The 22,741-nt window shown below is 40.8% G+C and overlaps 1 protein-coding gene across 4 annotated transcripts in view; it reads right to left on the minus strand.

Annotated features, from left to right (window-relative positions):
• Positions 1–3,564: 3,564 nt before the first annotated feature.
• LOC147245881 (neurabin-2-like) overlaps positions 3,565–22,741 on the minus strand; it is a 52,726-nt gene continuing 33,549 nt past the window's right edge. For 3 of the 4 annotated variants that reach the window (XM_086184168.1, XM_086184167.1, XM_086184170.1), the window contains 10 exons: positions 22,166–22,286; positions 20,517–20,621; positions 20,049–20,184; positions 12,134–12,277; positions 11,858–11,911; positions 11,596–11,727; positions 11,366–11,463; positions 11,193–11,289; positions 11,039–11,113; positions 3,565–8,719 (listed from right to left, as the gene is read on the minus strand). In XM_086184168.1, the coding sequence (XP_086040294.1) occupies positions 11,048–11,113; positions 11,193–11,289; positions 11,366–11,463; positions 11,596–11,727; positions 11,858–11,911; positions 12,134–12,277; positions 20,049–20,184; positions 20,517–20,621; positions 22,166–22,286 (953 nt within the window). In that variant the 3' untranslated portion in view covers positions 3,565–8,719; positions 11,039–11,047. The remainder of the gene's footprint in view (positions 8,720–11,038; positions 11,114–11,192; positions 11,290–11,365; positions 11,464–11,595; positions 11,728–11,857; positions 11,912–12,133; positions 12,278–20,048; positions 20,185–20,516; positions 20,622–22,165; positions 22,287–22,741) is intronic. The other variant, XM_086184169.1, reaches the window with a different exon arrangement.

The raw sequence follows: 22,741 nt of genomic DNA on the forward strand, positions 1-22,741 counted from the left end.
GTCTGACTGGGTGCAATCAAGGGCTTCGATTTGATTTTGACATTGGTTGGAACCTAAATCACAGGGGCCCCCATGGAAGTTGATACTTTGCTTGTATTAACTGAAATGTGAAATTATGTTCATAAATGCAAACATTATTGGGGATGGAAAAAAATTGAGGCGTTGACATTAAGATGAAGGCATGTAGTCTATTTTGAGGGTTTAGTGCAAAGAGGGTGCATGCAACACCTTGGGTAAGAATGGGTTAAGAATGGGGGGGGGGGGGGGGGGGTCTGGAAGTCTGTCCCAGCGGCTTTTGAGGCAAGAGGTGGGGTTCACCCTGGATTAGCTGCCAGTCCTTCACAGGGCCAACACATATAGACAGACAATCATTCACATTTTCAGCCACGCCTACAGTCAATTTAGAGTATCAATCAGCCTCGTCCCCTCTTGATGTCTTTGGACTGTGGGAGGAAGCTGGAGTACCAGAGAGAACCCACCCAGGCACAGGGAGAACATGCAGGCGCCACACACAACACCACTGTGCCACCCCCATGTGAAATTATTGAAACATTTTGGCTCCCAAAGGTTTGATTATTGTGGAAAACGAATTTCCTTAAATTGTTTCATCTTTCCATGTGTGAATCTCATTTAATTTGGTTTGTAGTGTGTGTAGTTTCCTTTTTTTCATTTTAAGTGGGAGTAGCCTTGCAGCAGCATAAACATATTTCTCTGGTCAAGTTGGCCATTTCTAATATAGAGGTTTTTTTTTTTATAGTGTCTTGTTTTAAATTTCAGGAATTCCCACTTGGAGGTATACAAGGAGAGGTGGACATTGCCACTAGGCTTCAGAGAGCAACAGGTTGAACTTCCATGAGCCTTCAATAACCTTTATTTCACCACCTTTGTGATAGCAAAGTATTGATTTCCAATATTAGGGTCTTATTCTGACTTAAATTACTGTATCTTTAAAGACAGCTGTTGTCACTGTCTTACTAGTTCTCTTGCCTGCTGATCCTTCTTGATGAAGTCCTGCACAAAGTGAATTCCTCGGTGTCTGCATATGAAGAGAGTTCTTAGTTTTCCAGACCTGCTCGTAATTTGCATGACGACGTGGTGGTGCCATCCCTCCTCTCATAGCCTCACCACATCTGCGATTTGGACCTCTGACGTGGAAACATTTTGAGGTGAAACTTTTCAGTTGTCTCTCCACAGTTTTCTCCTTCTAGTACATTGAGGACTGAGACTCTATAGTTCCAACATCATTTGACCCTTTGTGTTTCGAGAGGTCTCTCTTTTAGCTCTGTATTTTCATCCTTCAGGCTGAGTGTGACCTGCATTGAGTTGCATCTGGGCATGCAAGATCAAATCCAACAACTGTACAATACAGGCAAGCATTTTTTAGATTGATTTCAGTTGTTTTTTTTATTACCTCCTCCTTGTTGTTTAAGGTCTTGGTGGAGGCAAGAACATTGGCAAGGGGGGGCTCAGTTTCTAAAGCAGCCTTCTTTGACAGTGGGAGTGAGGGGTGGGAGGTCGTCAGTGCTCATCTTGCCCTTGAGCCATTGTTGCTGGTTGCATTTGAGCCAGTGGCAACAAGTGAATGTAGCAAAGTTGTGGAATCAGGGCTTGCTGCTTGTGATTCCCTTTAAAGGTCACCTAGAATGAAAATCAAAGTTTTCGTGTTTTTGGTGTTTCTTCAACGTCCCCCAGTTGTGGCGAATACACACCAAGTGTGAGGCAGTGTCCTAACCTCTGAAGTATCTCCCCTTTTTGAATCGCCGCTGGAAAATGGACAAATGCGCTTTTGGCTGAAGTGTTACGTCACAGTTCAGTCAGCCCCCCCCCCCCCCCCCCACACACACACACACACACACTGAACCCACCTCTTTCACACACGCCCCTTCAACATGTTTCGGGAGGGGGCGATAATGCGCGCGAGCCGAGTGAGTGCAGCTCTCTTGTGTCGCTCGCTCGCGCTACACAAACTGGAGACTGCAGCAGCAGCACTGACTGAGCAGACTGATTGAATGAATGGCCTCGATACAATTGACACCTTTGTTTTATCTGCGCTGTCTGTCGCTAGCTGGCCTGGCCTGGCTTGAGGGGGAAGGAATCTCACCAGCCAGGCAGGCTACCAAGGGGCCAGGCCACCGGGAAAACTCCCGGTTGTCCCGACGGCCACCCCGCCACTGCATATACGGCTGGATCCGCGAATGGGCCGTGGCTACTTGGTAGCTTATCTTACCAATGTTGTTGTATGATATGGAATGTTGTCAATTGACAGTAGCAGTCACACTTAGCACCGGCAACAGTTAGCCGAGAAAGTGGGGTACTTTCTTTTTAGTGACAGTGAGGGCAGCCAATCACCGAGTAGTAGTTAAATGAGGTTGCCAGATAAACAACGGCAACCGATCGCCGTCAATCATGCATGCATGCATGCTTTTTCCAAATTTAAGTGTCTTGGGTCATTGTAGCATTATTGTACATAAAAATAGTCACTGAATGATATTTATTTAATCTACTGAATTAAATAATATGATTGGTAACTGATAATATATTAATTCTTATGCCGTGTTGTTCAATTTTTGCCTGCAGGATTGCACCAAAAGGAAAATAAAGCTAGTTTTCACCTATAATCTATATGTGATGAGATGTTCGACCAAATGAATGGACACATTAACGGTGATCCATTGATTCCAGCAGAAATTTACTCATACACAATTCTCTCTTGATCCTTTGCAGTTGCAAAAGTATTAACCCCCCCACCCCCGATAATATGTTCTTAAATGTTGTATGTAATCGAGGATTTCTAAACTCAAGAGAGGTGATACTGTACATGCAGACCTCTCATAGCGCAGAAGATCTGAAAGAAACGGCCCCAATTAAGCCCCCATGTCAGGACTGAGCTGTGCTGTGTGTGTTGTCATATCTTGCACAGACATCACTGTGTTTGGCAGATGTCTTGACTTCTTTCTTTAGCAATAGTTTCATCACAGAACCACTTCAATATTTTATAACTTGCAAGACACTAGCTGTTACAAAATGCAGCTTCAAACTAACTCACCTAAAAGAAGTAAAATAACAGAAAAAATTACAAACTCCAATTTTCAACACCAGACGTTCCCTCAGCAAATTAAAAATGTAAAGGTCCAGTCCATTTACCAACTGTAATTCTTCTCAAATATCAGTCGCTTCAAGTCCATTTTTTTTCTTTCTGTAGTTTTGAGACAGTCTGATACAGTATCACATACAGTTGCACTTTGATGTGGTTCCAAACAAAGATGCTGCTTTGTGTGCAGAATTGCTACTGTCAGCAGTTCTTTTTCTTAGGTTTTCATAATTGACCTTACTTGCATATTTTTGCATATGTGTGTGTGAGGGTATGCTACACAACCAAGCCCCGCAGTCTGTGGATTCCAACCCAGAACCTTCTTTCTATGACTGCTCACCACTTCACAGCATTTTTATATTCATCTAATTTGAAAACAACACTTATAAGAGCAGGAAGGCTATTGACTGTGGGTTACATCTGCCCATAGTAATTTCCCACAAATGTTCTAAACCACAAATGAAATACAAATTTTCAGCTTTTAATATAATAATCCCACATACATAGAATTGAATAAATTTCTCACACACCGAATGGTAAATTGCTGACTTCAAATAAAGTGTCCTCTGGTTCTTGTTCAACATATGTTTATTCATTAATTCTGACACATTGGGATGGCTTCAGACAAACATGGCGGTATCAACTGAGGAACAGAATCACATGGAAAGGTCTTGCTGAAACACTGATGGATTGTCCTGCTCATACCTTTTGGCACTTCTGGGCCATGGCCCTTTATCTAACATGACGTCCCTCTCTAATATCATCAGGTCAAGCCAAGGATTTGTGTTACTGAATAAAAATACGTTTAAAAATGCCGTGAAAAATTCACAATGGATCAACTGAAAAGAAAACTTTCTGTAGTGCTTTTGTCTACATGTTAAGCCTTTACAGAGTGGCAACTAGAGGTTCCAGTCCAAAATATATCATCCAGTCAAACATCCACCCTGAGCTTTGAAAAATATTGTAAATAAATGGACATTAATTTCATTTTGGTGAAAGGTGTCCACACTATCCCCTACTTCAACAACTATGATCCTTAACCTTTAAGCAAGGCACAACACATGTTCTGACAGATCTGCTCGGTGGGCAACACTGCAGCCCAGAATGTGATGGAGGTGAATAAAGCTGTTTGATGCATGTTTGAGGAGGACAAAATCAGTGGACAAGTGGAGGGGAAAGGCATCTGTCTGTCTACAATCTGTGACAAAGGTTAAATGCTGTGGCATTACAATCTAGCAGTCTTCTATGGAATTGAACACTTTCACACATGCGTATTTTGTTTTTTAAGTGCAGGCATGATTATGGGCAGACATGACGGATGACAGTCAGCTGAAGCTAGCATCTGAAGGCTTCGTAAAGGCAAAAGCAGCATGTTAACTCATAAGAACAAAGCAAAGTGATCGCTTCTGGTCACTTCAAGTGATATAATGACAAAACAGCAATTGAACAGCTCACACTGGTTTGACACAGACATTTAAGTAATACTAAGAGAGAATAAATTACTGCAATTGATTGCTCACGGCTAGTTTTCTTTAAGAAATTATTTATTTGCAGGACCCTCATGTATGGGACGACACTGTTTTTCAAAATGCCAAACAAATGCTTGTTTAACAAAGAATTCTTTGGATAGATGAAATGAAACATGTTACTACAGGGTCTGAGTCGCTCATATAACCACGACAATGCAAAATAAAGTGCTGGAGGGAGAACGCATTTTGTATGTCAACACAAAAATTTGCATCACCATGGGTTCTCTATTTCAAAAGCCAAAAAGATTTTTCATTGGATTTTGGATTATGTCTTAAAAGAAGCTGTGGCAAACAAAAGTTTGTGACAGACATGTTTTGTTCATAATGACAATCTACACAAGTAAACACCATGTTTATGATTTTGACAAAAATTTGAATAATAAATTCAATCAGAACAAAGTTACTATAATGCAATCACCCAGCTATGCAGTGGACATCATGGCATCGTTTGACAGCACCACTTATAGATTTGCACTGCTTCAGTTTTTTTGACAGATATTTGAGGTTGGTTACGGCAATTAGTGTAGTCTTTTTTTTTTATTTTTTTAGCCGCTTGTCAGAAACTGCTTTTTTTTTTTTTTTAACTCACACATTTCTAAATTCTCCAGTGTATTATCAATGTATTTTATACCATATAACGAAAAGCTGAAATATAATAAGCCAGTATGGACCTAATTTCTGGCATTCTACTGTCAAAATTCAGTGATTGTGAAAAGAGGGAACTGCCCCTCTATTGAAACTCACTGATTCCTGTCGCCCCCCTGGTGAGTGTTCACAGAAGGCATGTTGAACATTTGCGATTCTCACAGCGCTTTTATTTCTCAGTGCACTCTGGTGCATTTGGAAAAAAATCGTACAAGACTCATCGGCTAATCAACTTGCATACTGATAGCAGATTTAGTACATAGCACGGCAGGAGGGTGGAGTTGAATGGAATGGCTTGTCGGAGGGTGCGGCTCAGACATTCACAGGAGGACAGCTGGCTATCCAGCCAGGATGAGCATCCCAAAATGTCATGGCTATTCATCCATAGTTCTTGAGCAATATCTGTCTGGACCAAATTGACAGACCAATTGTTCTGTCCACGGAGCCATGCGATTACCATGACTAAATAATATAAATATTTGGTGTTCAACCTTGTAACCACTAATATAACAAAGCTCTAAGTTTTGTTTTTTCTTTCAGGGGATCATTGCAATTCTTGAAGATACTGTGAAACCTAATACAAACACTTGTGTGTCAACAATGAGATCATTTTACCATCAGTATGCAATGAACCAGAGAAGAGCAGTAAAATCAAAGAAGTTGAACTATGTAAAAACATGTCCATGCCCTTTGAAATTAAATGTATTTAGCTTTGCACATGAGCATAAATTACTAGTGTCTGAGCATTATCATTTCCACTGACAATTTGTCAGGAACCAACAGGAAAACTGATTTGATTTTTGAGATGTAGAAACAAGTGCCTATTACTTGACAAGCAAAGCCCACCACAGCCCTGTGGTAGCCCAGTATTGAGCATTTAAAAATATATTTTAATGTTGTATGACAAAAGAAGAGGCCAAATGTTTGTTTGACAAAAACTACACTTTTGTTGACGAGACCTCAAGTGATTCTTGAATTTCTTCAAGTTCTGTGAGCTTGGCAGCAGCACTGTTGTATTTCAGCCCTAATTTTGACCATGTGAGGCAGTTTTTCTAACCCTTGTTCATTCTGTAATACTGACACTAAAACCTTCTGCAACACACACAGTGTTTCCATGCACACTGTTTTCTGAGTAACACTGTAGCTCATGTCCACAAAATGACTAGTCGAGTTTCACTCCCATCTGTCAGAGATAAAAGTATCCTGCTAGCTTAGCATAAGGAGGCTTTTCTTGCAAGAAATAGATGCCAATTTGTAATACAAATATTAACAAAAGTAGGCCTGAATATTCATTCATTACAATTTCATTTACAGCTTTGGGAATCAGCATGCTATCCCAATGTATACAGGTAATACAATCAGGTAAAATAATTCGGTCAATTTTACTTGGTAACAGTTATGCAGCAGAATTTTCCAGGGCAACCAATCAAATCCTTAACTCACCAATCAGACCTCTAGTCTGCCAAGCTCATGAAAAATCATTTCAAACGAAGGGCTTCAAACCTGAGCACTGCAATGTTATCAACTTACGACTATAAAATGACCTAGATATTTCAAAGATGGACATTCAAATTGATATATGATTTGAGCTGTAAAATATTTAAATGTTACAAATTAATGTATTGAAATAAATATTTACCTATGGATAAAATTTGTAAATATGAATGGTCTTCAAATACCCTCCATGGCCAATGCAATCATACTGTATATGACAGGAAACACTCTTTTGTCCTCTGAACACTCGTAGTAATTTATCCTGGAATGCTTTGTGCAACTTAAATCCATCCATCCTTTTTCTATGCTGTTTATCCATTATGGGTTGTGGGGGGCTGGATCCTATCCCAGCTGACATTGGGCAAGAGGTGGGGTTCACCCTGGATGGGTCCCCAGTCCATCGCAGGGCCATCAGGAGCAATTAAGGGTTCAGTATCTTGCTCAAGGACACTATGACATGGTCAGCAGGTAGAGTGAGGTTCGAACCAGTGACCCTTCGGTTGCTGGACAGCCACTCTACCTCTGAGCCATGCTGCCCCGTGCTACTTAATAATAGTTTTAATTTTTGTCTTCAGTAGCCTAAATGAGCTAATTAGTGACAGGAAATATAAATCGTGGAAGTAAACTATTTAGCAAATACTGAGGACTTTTCAGCTGTTACGGTTTCAACTATTGCTCATAATGATCAAATCATCAAATTCAAATGTTGTCAGATATCATTTTTAAAGATGTGCATTTCTGCAAAACATATGAGCATTTTTTTTAACACTCTTGTGTTTAATTTACCTCCAGTCACTCATTTTTGGTTCTGCAACCTCACCTCAATCTCCTTCTGCTTCAAATAAATGATTGAACGTCTACAAAAGTGCAAGGAAGCAGGGGGTGCTGTTGTGATGACAGCAGATTTTACTGCAACAGTAGAACAGGACTACCCCAAGGAGGACATGATGGGAATGTAAATACAAATAATAAAACACCAACAAATTAGGATCTCTAGAAGCACTTTAGTCTATTCACACCCTGTTTGCCATCCATGATGAAAAAAAAAAGAGATGACACAGACTGAATGTGGACCACTGGAACTTCCACAGTAAGATGACTGAATGGACTTACTCAGAGCCAACCTGACCTATGGAATTGCTTAAGCCATTTAAAAACTTTTAAATAGATGTATAGAATATATACACACATTAAGTCACCACTTGTCAAACCCCAAATATCTCCCCAATCCCCTCCACTGCTGACAGGGACAAAGACAACAAGTTGGGGGGGGGGGGGGGGTTGGTTCCATTCTTCTTTCACTATTCAGAAATGTGTCTGCCATTTTGTTTGACAGACAAGAGAGGCCCTTTTCATTTTAAAGTATTTGTAATCAGTTACCACCTTCAGAATTTGTCTTGAGAGAAAAAAAAATAGGTAATTTTCTTCTGACAAATCCAGTCTGATTCCAGTAAAAGACAGTTCAGCAATGACCACCTGGTTCAAAAGTGAGTCTGGTTGGTTGAATGGCTCTGCGTGTCTGCCCACTGTCACTCTATAAAGCACTTTGTGACAAGCCTGTACGTTAAAAGGGCTCTTCCTGCTGCTGAGGTACAGTTCAAAGTGAAAATAGGTCACCTAGAAGTCATGTACAGATGGTGAGTGTCGTGGTCTGGTTGATCACCAAGCTGGTTGCCAGGAAGACACACAAGAAAGAATGTGGGCATTACAGGAGGTGTATTCTGGGATTGATAATAAACTAAGAGCTTGACGCCGCTGGCAGATGTCAGGTGAACTCTTCTCTTTCCTCTCGTTTAATTCTCACCTGCCCACCATCTGCCCATGCTGTCAATACAGCCCATGTCAGAAGGAAGGCTGAGCTCCACCTCTTCCCGTCACAGACAGGAAGCAGGAGGGCAGCAGTAGTCTAGGAGGGGTGGGAAGGCTTCAGGGAATCCACTTTGGTCTCCAAGTCTGTAATCTGTGGAAATAATATTCACATGGTATTGGGAAACTGAGGACATTACATTTAATCTGATTCATTTAAATATAGATATACAATACTTTTCTCTTTTGAAATATTGCAATTCATCTTTCAAATAACAACTGTATCTTATGTTAATTTCTTTTTTAAAGTATTGCCAATAGAACTCAACTGTGACCAGCCACCTTCAAATTGCTGCAGTTCCAGAATTAAGTTTTCCATTTAGTTCCCCCACTGATATTTCATCAAATTCTTTACTGAGTATTAAAGCAGGAACCAAGCCAACCAGTGAGCAGATAAAATATGATCATAAAATATTTGATTAGGTGCAAAAAAAAGATGACATGAAAACATAGACAAAGGTACAAGACTATGTACATAATTTTATATGTTTGGTTTTAAGGAACTACTCACCTGCTATGAAACCAACATTTTCCACTCAATTGTTAAAAGAGCATGTTCCATGACCAACTGATCCTTTTTGTTAGCTCACTAATTAACTTGTCACTCATGAATATATAAAATCAAAACATCTGAGATTTAGGATTGTGGATAATGTAGCAATTTTCAGAGATTGCAAATAAACCTTTTTTTCTTAAAACAATGTGGACTCACTCAATAAGCAGTCTTAAATCACTGTCTTCTGTGAAAAACAGATTTTTTTACCTAGTTTTTATTGGTAGTAACAGCAATTACCACCAGCAACACTGAAACAAGATGGTTTTACGATTAAAGTAATATTTGGGTCAATGATCAACTCAATAAAATAACCTGTACTTTAACTAGACTGGCTTTATGTGTAGAGTCCACTAGAGGAAGTGAAAAAAATCATCTGACTGAACTTTCCCCCCCTCAGGCTAAGTCATCTATTTACGGTCTACGCTTTACATCTGCACCGTCCTTCACCAACCAAGTGTCCCTGACTGCACTGACGGAGCCACGGTAAACTATCCATGCACTGGAAATGCCACTACGTGAAAGTTTGTTTCGTGCTGTTGGTTTTATGTATATATATGAATTCCATTTATAAAAACTATATTTATTACTATTCTATGATTAACATATTATATGAAGTGTCATTATTCAATGAACAAAGATGTATTCCAGGTCAACACACAGCATACTGAGGGATTACGGACACATTTTAGTAGAGGACGCCAATTGACTTTGGTCACATTTATTATGCATGTTTACCAATGTTAGTTCCATTGGTAAAGTGACAGGGACAGCATCATCTAGTCACACTGTCAGCCTTTAGTTTCAGCCATACAAACAACTCCATGACAATCAAGGGTTTGTGATGATAGCTTCTAGTCTTTCTACTGCATTCAATGGTGTGCAGATAGGAACAACCAAGTGAGCTAGCATCCTCTAGGCAACAACTCTGATCTCCTCCACTGGTCCATATTAAAAAGCTTCCCTACCTTATCAGCTGTAATCCAAAATGTAAGTTAGTCCTGAGTCTTTTGTAGACCAGAGAGAGTTTTGCAAGTTTAAAACTTGCAAATGACACATAAGTGTGTATAGCTACAACTACACACTAAGCAGCCAAGCAGCGCTACTAGCGGGCTGGGTGCGGAAGGAACATATAGAGTAGCTGAACAACGCCATCAAATGTCTCCCCAGCCAATGAGGGGCTATCAAGATGAGCAAAAAGCACCTCTGCCTCACCCTGGCTGGCGTGGTCAGTTTCAAAGCCAACTGGGAATAAAAGTAGACCATAGTAGACATGTATACTTCGTTAGACTTCCCACACAGAACAGGGACACAGGGGTTCAGCTCTGTGTTGTTTCATGTGTATCTGCAAGGGTGGGGTGCCACCCATGAGGGAAGGATTTTGAATGGAATCTAAGGCCACCGCCATTGTTTCACCCACATAAACTCCCTAGAGCCCTTGGTGGTGTCCCTAGCTTTGCACCTCTTTCTCCCCTTCATAGGGGATCATCATGTGCCGGTTCAGTTGGACATAAGTGTAGTTCCCCTCAGCTGCACACACCGACTGGCATGAAATGTTGCTGCTACGAAAAAGTTTGGAAGTATCGTGAAGGCAATGGTGGCAGTAACAGTTTCTGTGAGTTAAAGATTTGCCACATCAGCCTTTATTTGAATCAGGGGATATCATGTATCTTTTTGTGCATTTACTCTTTTTTGACCTTGACAAAAACCACCTGGTGTGAACATACACAATTTTTCTGGACTTTTGCTGTTTCCATTGCCTCATCTAACGTGTCACTTCAAAATGCATTGATGGAAACATGACTAATGATCAAATGTTGAGTTAAGGGCAAGAAAAATTGTGACCAAAGAATCACTTACATCAGGTAGTCATGAAAGATCACTGGTTTGTTTCAGAGAGAAACAGAATGTTTTGTTTGATGGATGATCCACCACCTATTTGACAAATGGAACCAGTAATGAAGCAACTCATTTGCAGCAGTGTTTGTTCCAGATAACCTGAGTACTCTCTCACCTTTTCTTGGAGGTTTTCTGTCTCCTCTTTATATGTGGCCTCGCTCTCTTCTTGTGCTCGACGTTGAGCAGTCTCCTTCTTCAGGTACTCTATCTCCCTGATAGACACACTCACGTTAAAGTTGGATTGTCATTTTCTGTTCTCTCAGCATTTCTTAGTCTCGCCATACATACTTCTGCTGGTATTCTTTGATCAGTCTCTTAGCTTTGCTGTATTTCCTCTCTAGGGTTTGGTACTGAGCCTGCGTTTCCTTCAGATGTTCATCCACTGCCTACACGCACACACACGTGCACACACACACACGTGCACACACAATTTATCTGTTAAATGATGACTAAAGAAAACTCAATCCAATGTCTGATAGTTACCTCCTTGTTTGGATTTTATTTATTAAAAACATTACCTTACACAGAGACTGTGCCTCCATCCAGTATCCCTCAAGTTTCTCCATCCTTTCTTTACTGTCCTTGATGTTTTGCTCCAACTGAGCACGTTCCATCCGCCAACGCAACTTATCCTGTTCTGCGTGAGCCAACTGGAGGTGAGAGAGGGGGCGGGGGAAGGAGGAGGTGGTGCAGGGAAACAGAGGCAGCTTAAATCATCGTTTGGCAAGGGAAAGAACTGAGGCTATGCTGGTGGAAATGTTAATTTTTGCATGTTTTCACCTTCCTCTTTAGCAGCTGGATCTCTGCCTGAGTGACAGCGTGTTTGATCTGAAGCTGCAGCGTGGAGATGGTGGAAACAAAGAGGAAACTGAATTGTGTTGCTTCATTTTGAGCATTAATTTGTAGTAATGCTAAATAAACCTGTTTTTTGCAATATCACATTATGATAAGCAGGAAGTAGAACATAACTGAACCATATACAGGGTTTCTAATTATCTACAGAAGAAACCTTAATGATGTTATATGACAATTCCATTGATTTCAAGTCATCTATACCTCCTTGAATTTGTGGGTCAGCTTCTCAGGGTCCAGCTCCACAGGAGACAACATATCCTGGTTCTCTGCCAGGTCGAACACCTCAATGGAGTTTGGAAACATTGGACTCATCTCCTCCTCCTCATCTGTTGCATACTCACCTGTCTGCAAACACAAAGAGATACAGATCAATAAAATGACAGATGTATCATTTGTTAGTATTTGCTAAACCTGTTGTACAAGTTCTGAGTTGATCCAAGAAACTAGTTGTTGATACCACTTTCATATCTGGATGCTAAATATTTCACCACTCCTAGTAAGTGATTTGCTTGGTGCTACTCAGTCCAAAGGTAACATCTGTTCTGAAACACCTGTAAAACTGACTGAAACATGTTGTCTTTCTGTTAAATTGTCTAAGATGTGTAAAAAAAGGATACTTTGTAGTTTTATGAGGGGTTTTTACAACTTGTCAAACTTCAGCTTACTTGTATGTGTCACTTTTAGTAAACTTGCTCCAGGTGCATGTGCTACCTTTTATGCCGGCATCCTGAATGCTGACTGTTTGCTTCTTCTGGTCTGCAACATATAACTCTTTAACCATTACAGCTAAGGAAATATCTGTGATAACCCTGATCATATTTTTGTGGTTATATTAAGGGTTGTCTAACTTGTGGACTGTAATTTTTTTTTTATCAGAAAGCACGATTTATAAACTGCCAAACAAAAGCTTTTCCACCCAAAGGGCCACAGGTCAAGGTTAGGCAAGTATATAATTTTTGATACTTTCCAACCTTCCCTGAATTTTACAGTGATATATGGGCAATTACAGTGAGTTAAAATGATATTGCATTGATTGCAGGGCACTGCCAAATTGCAACTCTACCATTTTCTGCCACAAGGTGGCTGCAGTCCACTTCAAATATGAAATCAATGTGATGATATTAAAGGAGTGCCTCATCAACTGATGACAGCGCAGCTGCTTTTCTCATTATTTGTTATTTGATTATGTGAAAAGCTCAGAGGAATATGTATTATAGGTGCATCACACATCTTGGGAGGTTTGGTTTGTTAGGAACACAATAGGCAACAGATTCAGTCTGTGTTCTGACTTTTCCTTTCTCTGCTTTTAATGTCAGACATATTAGACAGACACTTTTGCAGCACTGGTCAGTCTCTTGTTAAAGGTAAATCTAGCGCGACCAACAACTGATCTCTCTGCATTCAAATACACCAGACCAAAAGATCCAAACAAGATGGAAATTCCCTCATTATTTTGAATATGAGTGTTGTAAAGTTAATGGATGTGGTGGTTAACAAAAGTCCATGCATCCATCCATTTCGTACCGCTCATCCGGGTTGCAGGGAGGCTGGAGCCTATCCCAGCAGCCTTTGGGTGAGAGGCAGGGTTCACCCTGGAGGGGTCGCCAGTCGATCCCAGGGCCAACACATGTAGACAAACAACCATTCACATTCACAGCCACACCTATGGTAAATTTAGTGTATCAATTTAGCCTAGTCCGCTCTTGCATGTCTTTGGACTGTGGGAGGAAGCCGAAGTATCTGGAGAGAACCCACGCAGGAACAGGGAGAACATGCAAACTCCACACAGAAAGAGGAAAAAAAAAAGCCGGGGCTCGAACCAGTAACCTTCTTGCTGTGATGATTGGCTATTACCCTTTTCACACTGAAAAGCGCGTCAACACAGGTTTTTGGAGCCGCATTTGCTCGGCATTAGGGCACATTCAAGCTTCCAGAAGACAAGGGTCTGAGTTCCCGCTGTGAGGGCTGTGTGCCTGTGTTTTTCTCTCTCGTACGTCATCACGCCGACAACGTCAACATTTCCCGTAAACGTGCGCCGGAACACTGAGACGTAAACAAACAACAACGTGGACGTTGCTAAGTCGAATGTTAGCGTTGTCGTTGCGTGCATTGCAATGTTTCCTCTTTTGCAAAGCATACAAACTTGGCGCAGATTGGAAAATAAAAGGGAGCTGAAGAAGCCAGGGGCGAAGCCTGACAGGCGGCACAGTGACAAAATCAGGATGCGACAGGAAGGTCGCGTGAAACCTGAGACAACGCGGGTTGACTTTTTCACACTGCAGGGGAGCCGAGCCGCTAAACACCCAGGTCGCTTGGCGAATTGGTCGATGCGGGTTGAAATGCCGAATCGACCCTCTCAGAGTGCCGAAAAAAACGCGTTGACCCGCATTTTTGGTGCAGTGTGAAAGGAGCTTCAGATAAAGTAAGATTTCATGTTAAGCCAACTAGAGACATCAGGTAAGCGTTTGTTTACAGACAAACCCAGCACGTAGCAGCATGCACACACACACACACACACACACACACACACACACACACACACACACACACAAGATGGATGTACATGTTGAGTGTATGTTATGTCGTCCCTGAGCGAGAGCAAAGAGGCTGTTAACGTCCAATGTAAGCAACTCAAATTTAATGAAGCACCTCTTGGCGGCCCACATATTATATTATTATTATAATATATACATATTTTATTTTGAAATTATAGATGTGAAAATAAATACAAGAAAATGTATGACAGCCATGGTTGAATGTATTGTCTAATAAAAGCATATAGCCTAAGTAACATATAAATGATTGTGATATATAAATACACTAAAGACGTGCCCAACACTGCTCGTAATAAGTACCAACTTTTGCTGGTAAAAACCCCAGATCAAAAACTTTGTGAACTCAAGTAACATAGGTATATATTTAAATAAACATCAAGGAAGTGAGATCCAATTGCAAGCAATCACAAGAAATACATTTTAGCGCATTGGCATTTTTTCATACAACAGTATAACTTATTACTGTATTATCAGCCCAACACTAATCAAGGTGCTCTGCTGTTTGATCGGGTGGGTCATTATTGGGTCCCTTCCTTTTAAGTCAAGTTAAGTCAATTTTATGTTTATAGCTTGAAATCACAACCACAGTTATCTCATGACACTTTACAAAGTAGTTATACTTGTTCAATTCACTTATACCCAACAATTCTCCATGAACACATCTTGCAACAGCAATGATGAAAACTTTCATTTTAACAGGTAAGAAATGTGAGCAGACCCAGGCTCAATGGGAATGGCCATCCACTTAGACCAGTTGGGGGGGGGGGGGGACGAAGCACTGTAGTGATCAACTTAAAAATTTCACCGCTATTGGACCAACCACTGCCATTTCTCCCACCTCCATCACCACCCATCTCCATTCAGATCCTAGCTGGTCACCACTATCTTTAGACTGAACAGTGTAGCTTCTAACAACAGATGACCAACATTCAACATCGGGGTAATGTCTGAAAACCAAAACCACCTTGTTTACAGTCCAAACATGATCACTGTAGGTTTCCCCGTACACTTATCCAAGCAAGTCAGGAGTCCCTGTGATGACAGCACCCTGTCAATCCTAACACATAAAAATGTAACCAAGAATGCCTTGTTGCACTCTGCATAGTAATCAACCTTATTAATAATCCGTATGGCTCGTTTTTGTAATAAAATTATTGCGTCAACTGTTGTTTTATATGTCGAGCCCCAGACTTCTACACAATATGATGTGTAAAGAAGTATAAGTGAGCAGTAAATAATATGAAAGGCCTTATAATTTAATATTTTTCTGTATGAATCAAGAAACATTAAAATTATAAGGCCTTACATAATATTTACTGGTCACTTCCTTACACATCATATTGTCTGGAAGTCTGGGGCTCAACATATAAACTCGACATATACTAACACTTAGAAAATATCTCAAGAGAAAAATGTCACCTACTGTAGGAGTGTGCAACATGAAGAAAACAGACCATGAACAGTTGCGTCCAAGACCTGCTGTTACACTGAGATCTTTATCATCGAGTGTCAGTGGAATTTATATCTGTTGCAGATCCATTCTGCAGTTCAGTTAACAACATAGTTTTCTGTCAACCAAATCACACAATTTGCTGCTCTGTTCATTCCATGACCCAGAAGTACATGCACATTATAGGAGCCACATGTCTTTATTTGTTTGTCTCTTGGGTTTTCGTCAGGTCTCCCCAGGTGGCAGTATTGCATTTTCTTTATAATCACTGGTGCAGGTACTCAGGTGACGCATGGAGGTGGAGGGTCATGCGGTTTTTACTGCTCGCTCGCCAAGCTCACTCATCTCACCTGACTTCTTTGTTTTCCCACGGCATCCTTTTTATTAGTTTCTCTGCAGCAATTAAGGCATGTTTTGTTGTGACCTTTTTTGTCAATAAAATGGAACGTCTCCCGAACATGGACCAGCGTATGGACAGTCGTTATCTGAGCGCGTCAAAAACAATCTCTCACCTCCATGTAGCCTGACTAAGGGAAGGCAGGATAGTCGCTAAACACATAAACTAAACAGAGCAAACATGTGGCACTATCTCCCCTCTCCTTCCACAACAGTCTTGTAAAACAAAAGGAAGCAATCATGGACGAAGTTGAGTCTGCTTATTTTAACTAAGCATTTGGAAGAGGAGGGACTTTGCATTATCTGTTATTAACTGCAGTCTGCAAAACAGTTTTGCTGTACTCTCAGTTGTCAACGACCTTGACAAGCTGGAGAACTTAACATTTAGCCCAGCTTAATAAAATCATCCTGTAAAGTTATACACAGCCACAGTTGAGACATTAGCATCAGGAGAAAGGAGAGCTTGCCATTTCCTGTCATTATCTGTGCATATAATCATCCTTTCTGCTTTGTGTCTGTTGTGGAAATCCCAGAAATGTTGTGAAACCTAACAAGATTGTGTCTGCATTCATGACTTAATCCAGAGATGTATTAAATAGTATCGGTACAAAAAAAAACCTGGCTTGACTGCCATGTATTCAATGTGCTAACGTAAGGATGTTTTTTGCCTTCAGGACGTCAGATAGTGAGTCAAGCAATTTCTCCTGGTGAGTTCAATTTTTTTAATTTTGATTTGCTACTTTTGCAGAACCTGCAGCAGCTAGTTCACACAACACATTTACACTACATAGTATTCTTAGAATTTATTAATACATAAATCAAGATTAAATCATAGTGAGGAACAAGGAACCAAATACCGTAAATTCCGGACGATAGAGCGCACCGTTATGTAAGCCGCAGATGCTTATTTTAGCGAAAAAATCAACTTTGTACACGTATAAGCCGCACCGGTAAATAAGCTGCGGTGCACGGTGGAAACACCTCGGCCGCCCGTTCTCTGCGTGTTGACCCAGTCTTCTAAAGCGTTTTTTAAGTCCGGGCCATCTGCTATTATGACCTCTGAAAGCTTTTGTCGTCTTTTTGCATTGGGTCAGTTCGTCATGTTGCCGCCTCCAGCGTCTCACCATCGATTCGTTTATGCCAAACTTACGTGCTGCAGCTCTATTTCCATCTGCCACCGCCAGATTGATTGCCTTTAACTTGAAAGCTGCATCATAAACATTCCTTCTTCTGCTCTCCATCTTGAGGGTGAGTACAAATGACTGAAAATATAGTGTGATGCTCTTTTTACACTGCACCGCAGCATGGTCTGGACGCTCCAAGTACAGTACTTAGAGAAATTACCATAACATTTGGTTAGGAATTTCCCTAAGTACGGTACTTGGAGCTGCCATCAGGAACAATAGGGAATTACTGCCCGCTGCCGCTGCCCACCACACCCCAGGGTGAAGGTAAAATCCTTGTATAAGACGCACCGGAGTATAAGCCGCAGGGCATGAAGCGTCGAAAAAAAGTCGTGGCTTATAGTCCAGAATTTACGGTATAAGCCACATGTTTGTAAGCAAAACTGTGGCACTGAATTTGCTGTTATTCCTAAAATATTCTTAACCAAAATGAAAACTGAAGAATTGTAATACAATTGAGATTGTGATACTGCCATGAAAAAAATTGGGCTATGATATTTCTTGCCATATTGCCCAGCCCGATCTCTACCCTTCCCTGTCCGCATTCGCTCAAGTCTTGGTAAATGCTTTTGTTCCCTTTTACATCCTGGATTGTGGACAGAGCATTCTGATATCTCAGTGTCCAACTGGCCTTTACAATACTGGGCTGTTTATAAAAAAAATTCTGAGGTCTGAAAAGACCATGACCTTACCTTCGGAACCACCAAGTGAAGAATTTTAACTACCCTGAGGTCTTGCTCACCAGTGAGGGACAGGGGGATTGGTGAAGTGTATATAGTGATGCCAACTATGCATTGGTCCATTGTGGTGAAGAAGGAGCTAAGCTGAAAGGCAAAGCTCTCAATTTACCGGCTGATCTACGTTCTTACCCTCACATATGGTCATGAGCTTTGGGTAATGACCAAAAGGACAAGATCGTGGGTACAGTGTCCGAGATGAGTGAGGCTGCGCTCTCCCTTAGAGACAGGGCAAGGAGCTCCATCATCCAGAAGGAGTTCGGAGTAGGGCCACTGCTCCTCCATATCGAGGGGAGTCAGATGAGATGGCTCGGGCATCTGGTCAGACACCTCCCTGGGGAAGTGTTCAGGGCATGTCTGAATGGCAGGAGGCTTCAGGGAAGACCCAGGACATGTTGGAGAGACTATGTCTCTCAACTGGCCTGGGAATGCCTCAGGATCCCCGTGAGGAGCTGGACGAAGTAGCTAGGGAGAGGGAAGTCTTGGTCTCCTTTTATCAACCCATGGCCAGAGTAAAGTACTCAGTTCACAATCATCTCTGTTGTATGAGCACACACTGGAGCTAACAGCCTATATCGTACGTTGTCACTATACGAAAAAGGCTATAAAATGCAAGACTTAATTCGTGGTTCTTGTGTGTTTAGGTCTTCTGGCATAAATGAACAAATGACATGCTCTTATCCTAGCCTATGGCAGCAAACAACAGCAGCAAGGGCAAAGATGTAGCCTACTGAGTATCTTGAATTATTCCCTGAAACATTACTAAACTGATATGTGGTTTCAGTTCATGTGCATCTACATTAGACTAGAAATGTTTTTAATGTTGTTTCTGTCGATGTCAAGTTGATATCTGAAGGTGCAGCAATTGAAACACCTCACAGTTGCATTCCCAGCTGGCCACATATCCTCTTGCCTGCCTGTGTTAACTGTTTCCTCTTGGCCCCTTTTCTTACTGTCATAGATCTATTTGCTTTGATGGTATTCTTTTTTGACATACAATTTCCTATTGTTTCTTCAGTATATCTTGCCATGAACCTTGTGCACACAGTGGGACATGTTGTAAAGGCCTATACACAGTCATTTTTCACATTCTTTGGCTTTCCTTACTTTTACTACTTCCACGACTAAATACGTGTTTCCATTCATCTATCTATGTCTGAGAACTCAGTTTTATTTCACATATTTCTTCTTACTTGTTTTCCCTGCCATTTTCATGAATGAATCTCTTCTCCGATTGTGACGGACAGCTGACCTTATATGGTATTTTGAGGGCACTGATTTTGCTAATTTGCTCTGCCCCAGAGTGTGTATTTCATACAGGTGGGATTAATCATCTTTACACAACTCATCTATTAGCATTTCCAGGATATTCAAGTGCTTGCCACACTCCTACAACCCTACCCCAAGCAAAAAGTACAAGAAATAGAGAAAGAAATATTCTTGAATGATGCCCAGTGGTTGACAAAATAAAAGTCAGTTATTTGGTTGTGTAGAACTATTTATGACTTTCCCATTTCTTAAACTATGCAAATTGGTGATCCATATTTAGAGAAAACTCTTGTGAGCTATAAATCACCACAAAATTAATGTTATTCCCATGGAAACTGCCATTTGCTATTGACATCTCCAGTTTAACTGAACACAATAAGTGTTGTCACCAAACCGCCTGTTACCCTCTTGGAACACAAGGTTCAGAAGTAGGACTGAAGATTCTCTGGCTGTCCATCATGTCACTGCTCAGTCCCTTGTCTATGTTTGTCGGTGCGGTATGAGTGTGTCAGTCTCAGCTAGTACCTCTTCATCCTCATCCATGAACTGTTTGTATCGCTGCTCCATCATCTCTCGCTGCCACCTCTCCTGTTCCAGAGTTTGCTGGATCAGCTGAGCCACTTCGCTCTGTTCCCCCGGCTTCTCCCTACCAATTACAAACCTGCAAACCATACAAATGCGTCAATTCTGAATCTGAAACAAACACAGTCAAACACACAGCAAACGGCAAGCCTGAAAACACTTCGCATTCACAATGCAAATATATATAATTGAAATGGCATCAACATAAACCAGAAACTGTCACACTGCGAAATCCTTCACCACACACTTGAAAATTTCAGCACATAATCATCAAAAACCTAACATATAGATCATTAGATCATTTATATCACAAATCTATAATAAGTACTTCTTGATATAACTGTGTAAACGCAGGAGAGAGAGAGACAGAGAGAGAGTGTGTGAGTGAGTGAGTGTGTGTGTGTTACAGACCTGACAGTGCCAGTAGTGTTGCGGAGGACAGAAGCAGCAAAGCTCTGAGTGACGCCAACCAGGCTGGTACCATCAACTTCCACAATCAGATCGTTAACCTGGATCCTGCATCCGCACGCACCCACACACATGCACACACACACGTGCACGCACACACATACAGATAATAACAAGAATTTAGTATTGTCAGAAGCCATTTATACCTGGAATTAAAATGAGTTTTGGGAGATTGGATTGCAATTAGATCGTGTTCCCACTAAATGCACTAAGGATTCATTGAGGACAGACTGCGATGCAATCCACCTCAGTCAGGGACACACAGACAACACTAAACACAAGTATCTATGCATATGCATTTTCAATCACCAAACAAACACTAGACAGCCAACAATTTAGCTGATATGGCTATGTGAGTAGTGAGACAGTAGAGATTCAATTAGGACAATCGAATTACAAGGCGGCCACTGGAGACACATCAGAATCAGAATCAGAATCAGAATACTTTATTAATCCCGGGGGGAAATTCTGTTGTTGCAGTTTTAAACTTGCTCTTGAAAGTACTATAAAAATAAGAAATTACAAATTACAATAATTAGTTAAGTGTTACACATGTTAAAAGAGGTGTGAATGTAAGCAGGGTAAACCACTACACTAAATCTAGACTGAATCATTGTAATGCCAAATGTAAATGGCCATCCAGACATCAATAATTCAGCATTCCTATTCATATTCCCTGCAGGCATTGCAAGGTATGGTTATATTACTGTTCGAAAAGTTTGAAGACAATTACCTTAAGTGCAGAGTGGAGTTCATTTAACATTGTTAGGCATCAAGAGAAACATATCAATATTGTAAAGTCTGAATAGGAAAGCTAACAGTAAAAATAGAGGCATACAAAAAGAATGGAAATACATTTCATTCATTCACAAATTCATCCTCCCTCGTTTCATGAATCCAAATCTGAGGTGTGTCATCTAAAAGAAAGCTGTTTCTGTTTGCAAATATAATACTAGACAAAGAATGGCACCTTCAAAGTGCCTCTCTTCTTCAGACAGTGGCACATGTGCAAAATTCAAGCACTGGCAGCAAACTATAAACATCAAATCAAGATACTAGCACAGGGCCTCACATGTCAACAGAGATGCACGGTTAACAATGCATCACTAAATGCATCTTTGGTGCTTGTCATTCCACCACTGGACTTCAACTCCACACCATCAGCATGGAAGATGGATGGGCCAGCAAGGTGCCTTAATCCCATGGACACTACTGTCAGTCACCAGTGTGTGTCTTGAGGTGTATGGGAGTGAGATTTACTCAATGCACAGCACTACACACTGGCCTCTGATACATTAGCATTGAATAACAGCCCAGTCACTGACACAAAGGTCTTTAAAGAGGTAGTAGCTACAAGCAAGTGGATTGATGGTGTAATTGCCTCAGTGAAACAGGTTCCCACTTTCTGCACTTTGAGAGTAAAAGCAAGAAGGTAAAATTTGACTTAATTTTTTTGCAGTTAAGCAAATAAATAAAACAATTTTAGTCAGATGATCATATTTCGTTTAAAAAATAACTCAGGTTTCTAGTCTGAATGAATTCCTGCGTATCCCAAAGTCAGAGTGAGGGAAACTGGCATGACTGGCCACTACCTGCCATCTCTCTGTGCAGCTCCACCTTCAGTGACCGTCTTAACGAAGATCCCCAGTTTCTCCAGACCCATATCAGCTCCTGCACCCATACCAATTATACTGATCCCCAAACCATCACTGTCTGAGAAACAAAAACATACAAGGAGAGACAGCATGTCATGTATCTTATGGAGTGCTAGTTTTCTGCAGTCATCAATTATACAAACAACAATATTCATTTATCTTTTTGGGCCAAAGGCACTATGTTTTCAGTTTACACTGTAACAAGCATGCATCATGGAGACAACCAAAATGCAATATTTCTATTTAATTTTGTTGAATCTTACCACACACTATCTACAATATAGACAGTTCCTGCATAGAACACTGCATTTCTTTCTTTTAATTTATTTATCCATATTCTTTATGTATAATACAATATATAACCCTTTAAAATAAGAGAAACCGTCAGTACTGAGAGAAGCTGTCAGGGATAGCTACTGGTTCAAATCCATTACCTCCAGAATAACGAGGTGCTAATTAGGCTAATCCCCGCTAAATTTAATCCCATAAGAAGATGATGTTAGCAGACAGACG

The sequence above is a fragment of the Aulostomus chinensis genome, chromosome 18 (assembly GCF_037954235.1).
Source record: "Aulostomus chinensis isolate RoL2024-O1b breed Wild chromosome 18, RoL_Achi_v1.0, whole genome shotgun sequence".
Lineage (NCBI taxonomy): Eukaryota > Metazoa > Chordata > Actinopteri > Syngnathiformes > Aulostomidae > Aulostomus > Aulostomus chinensis.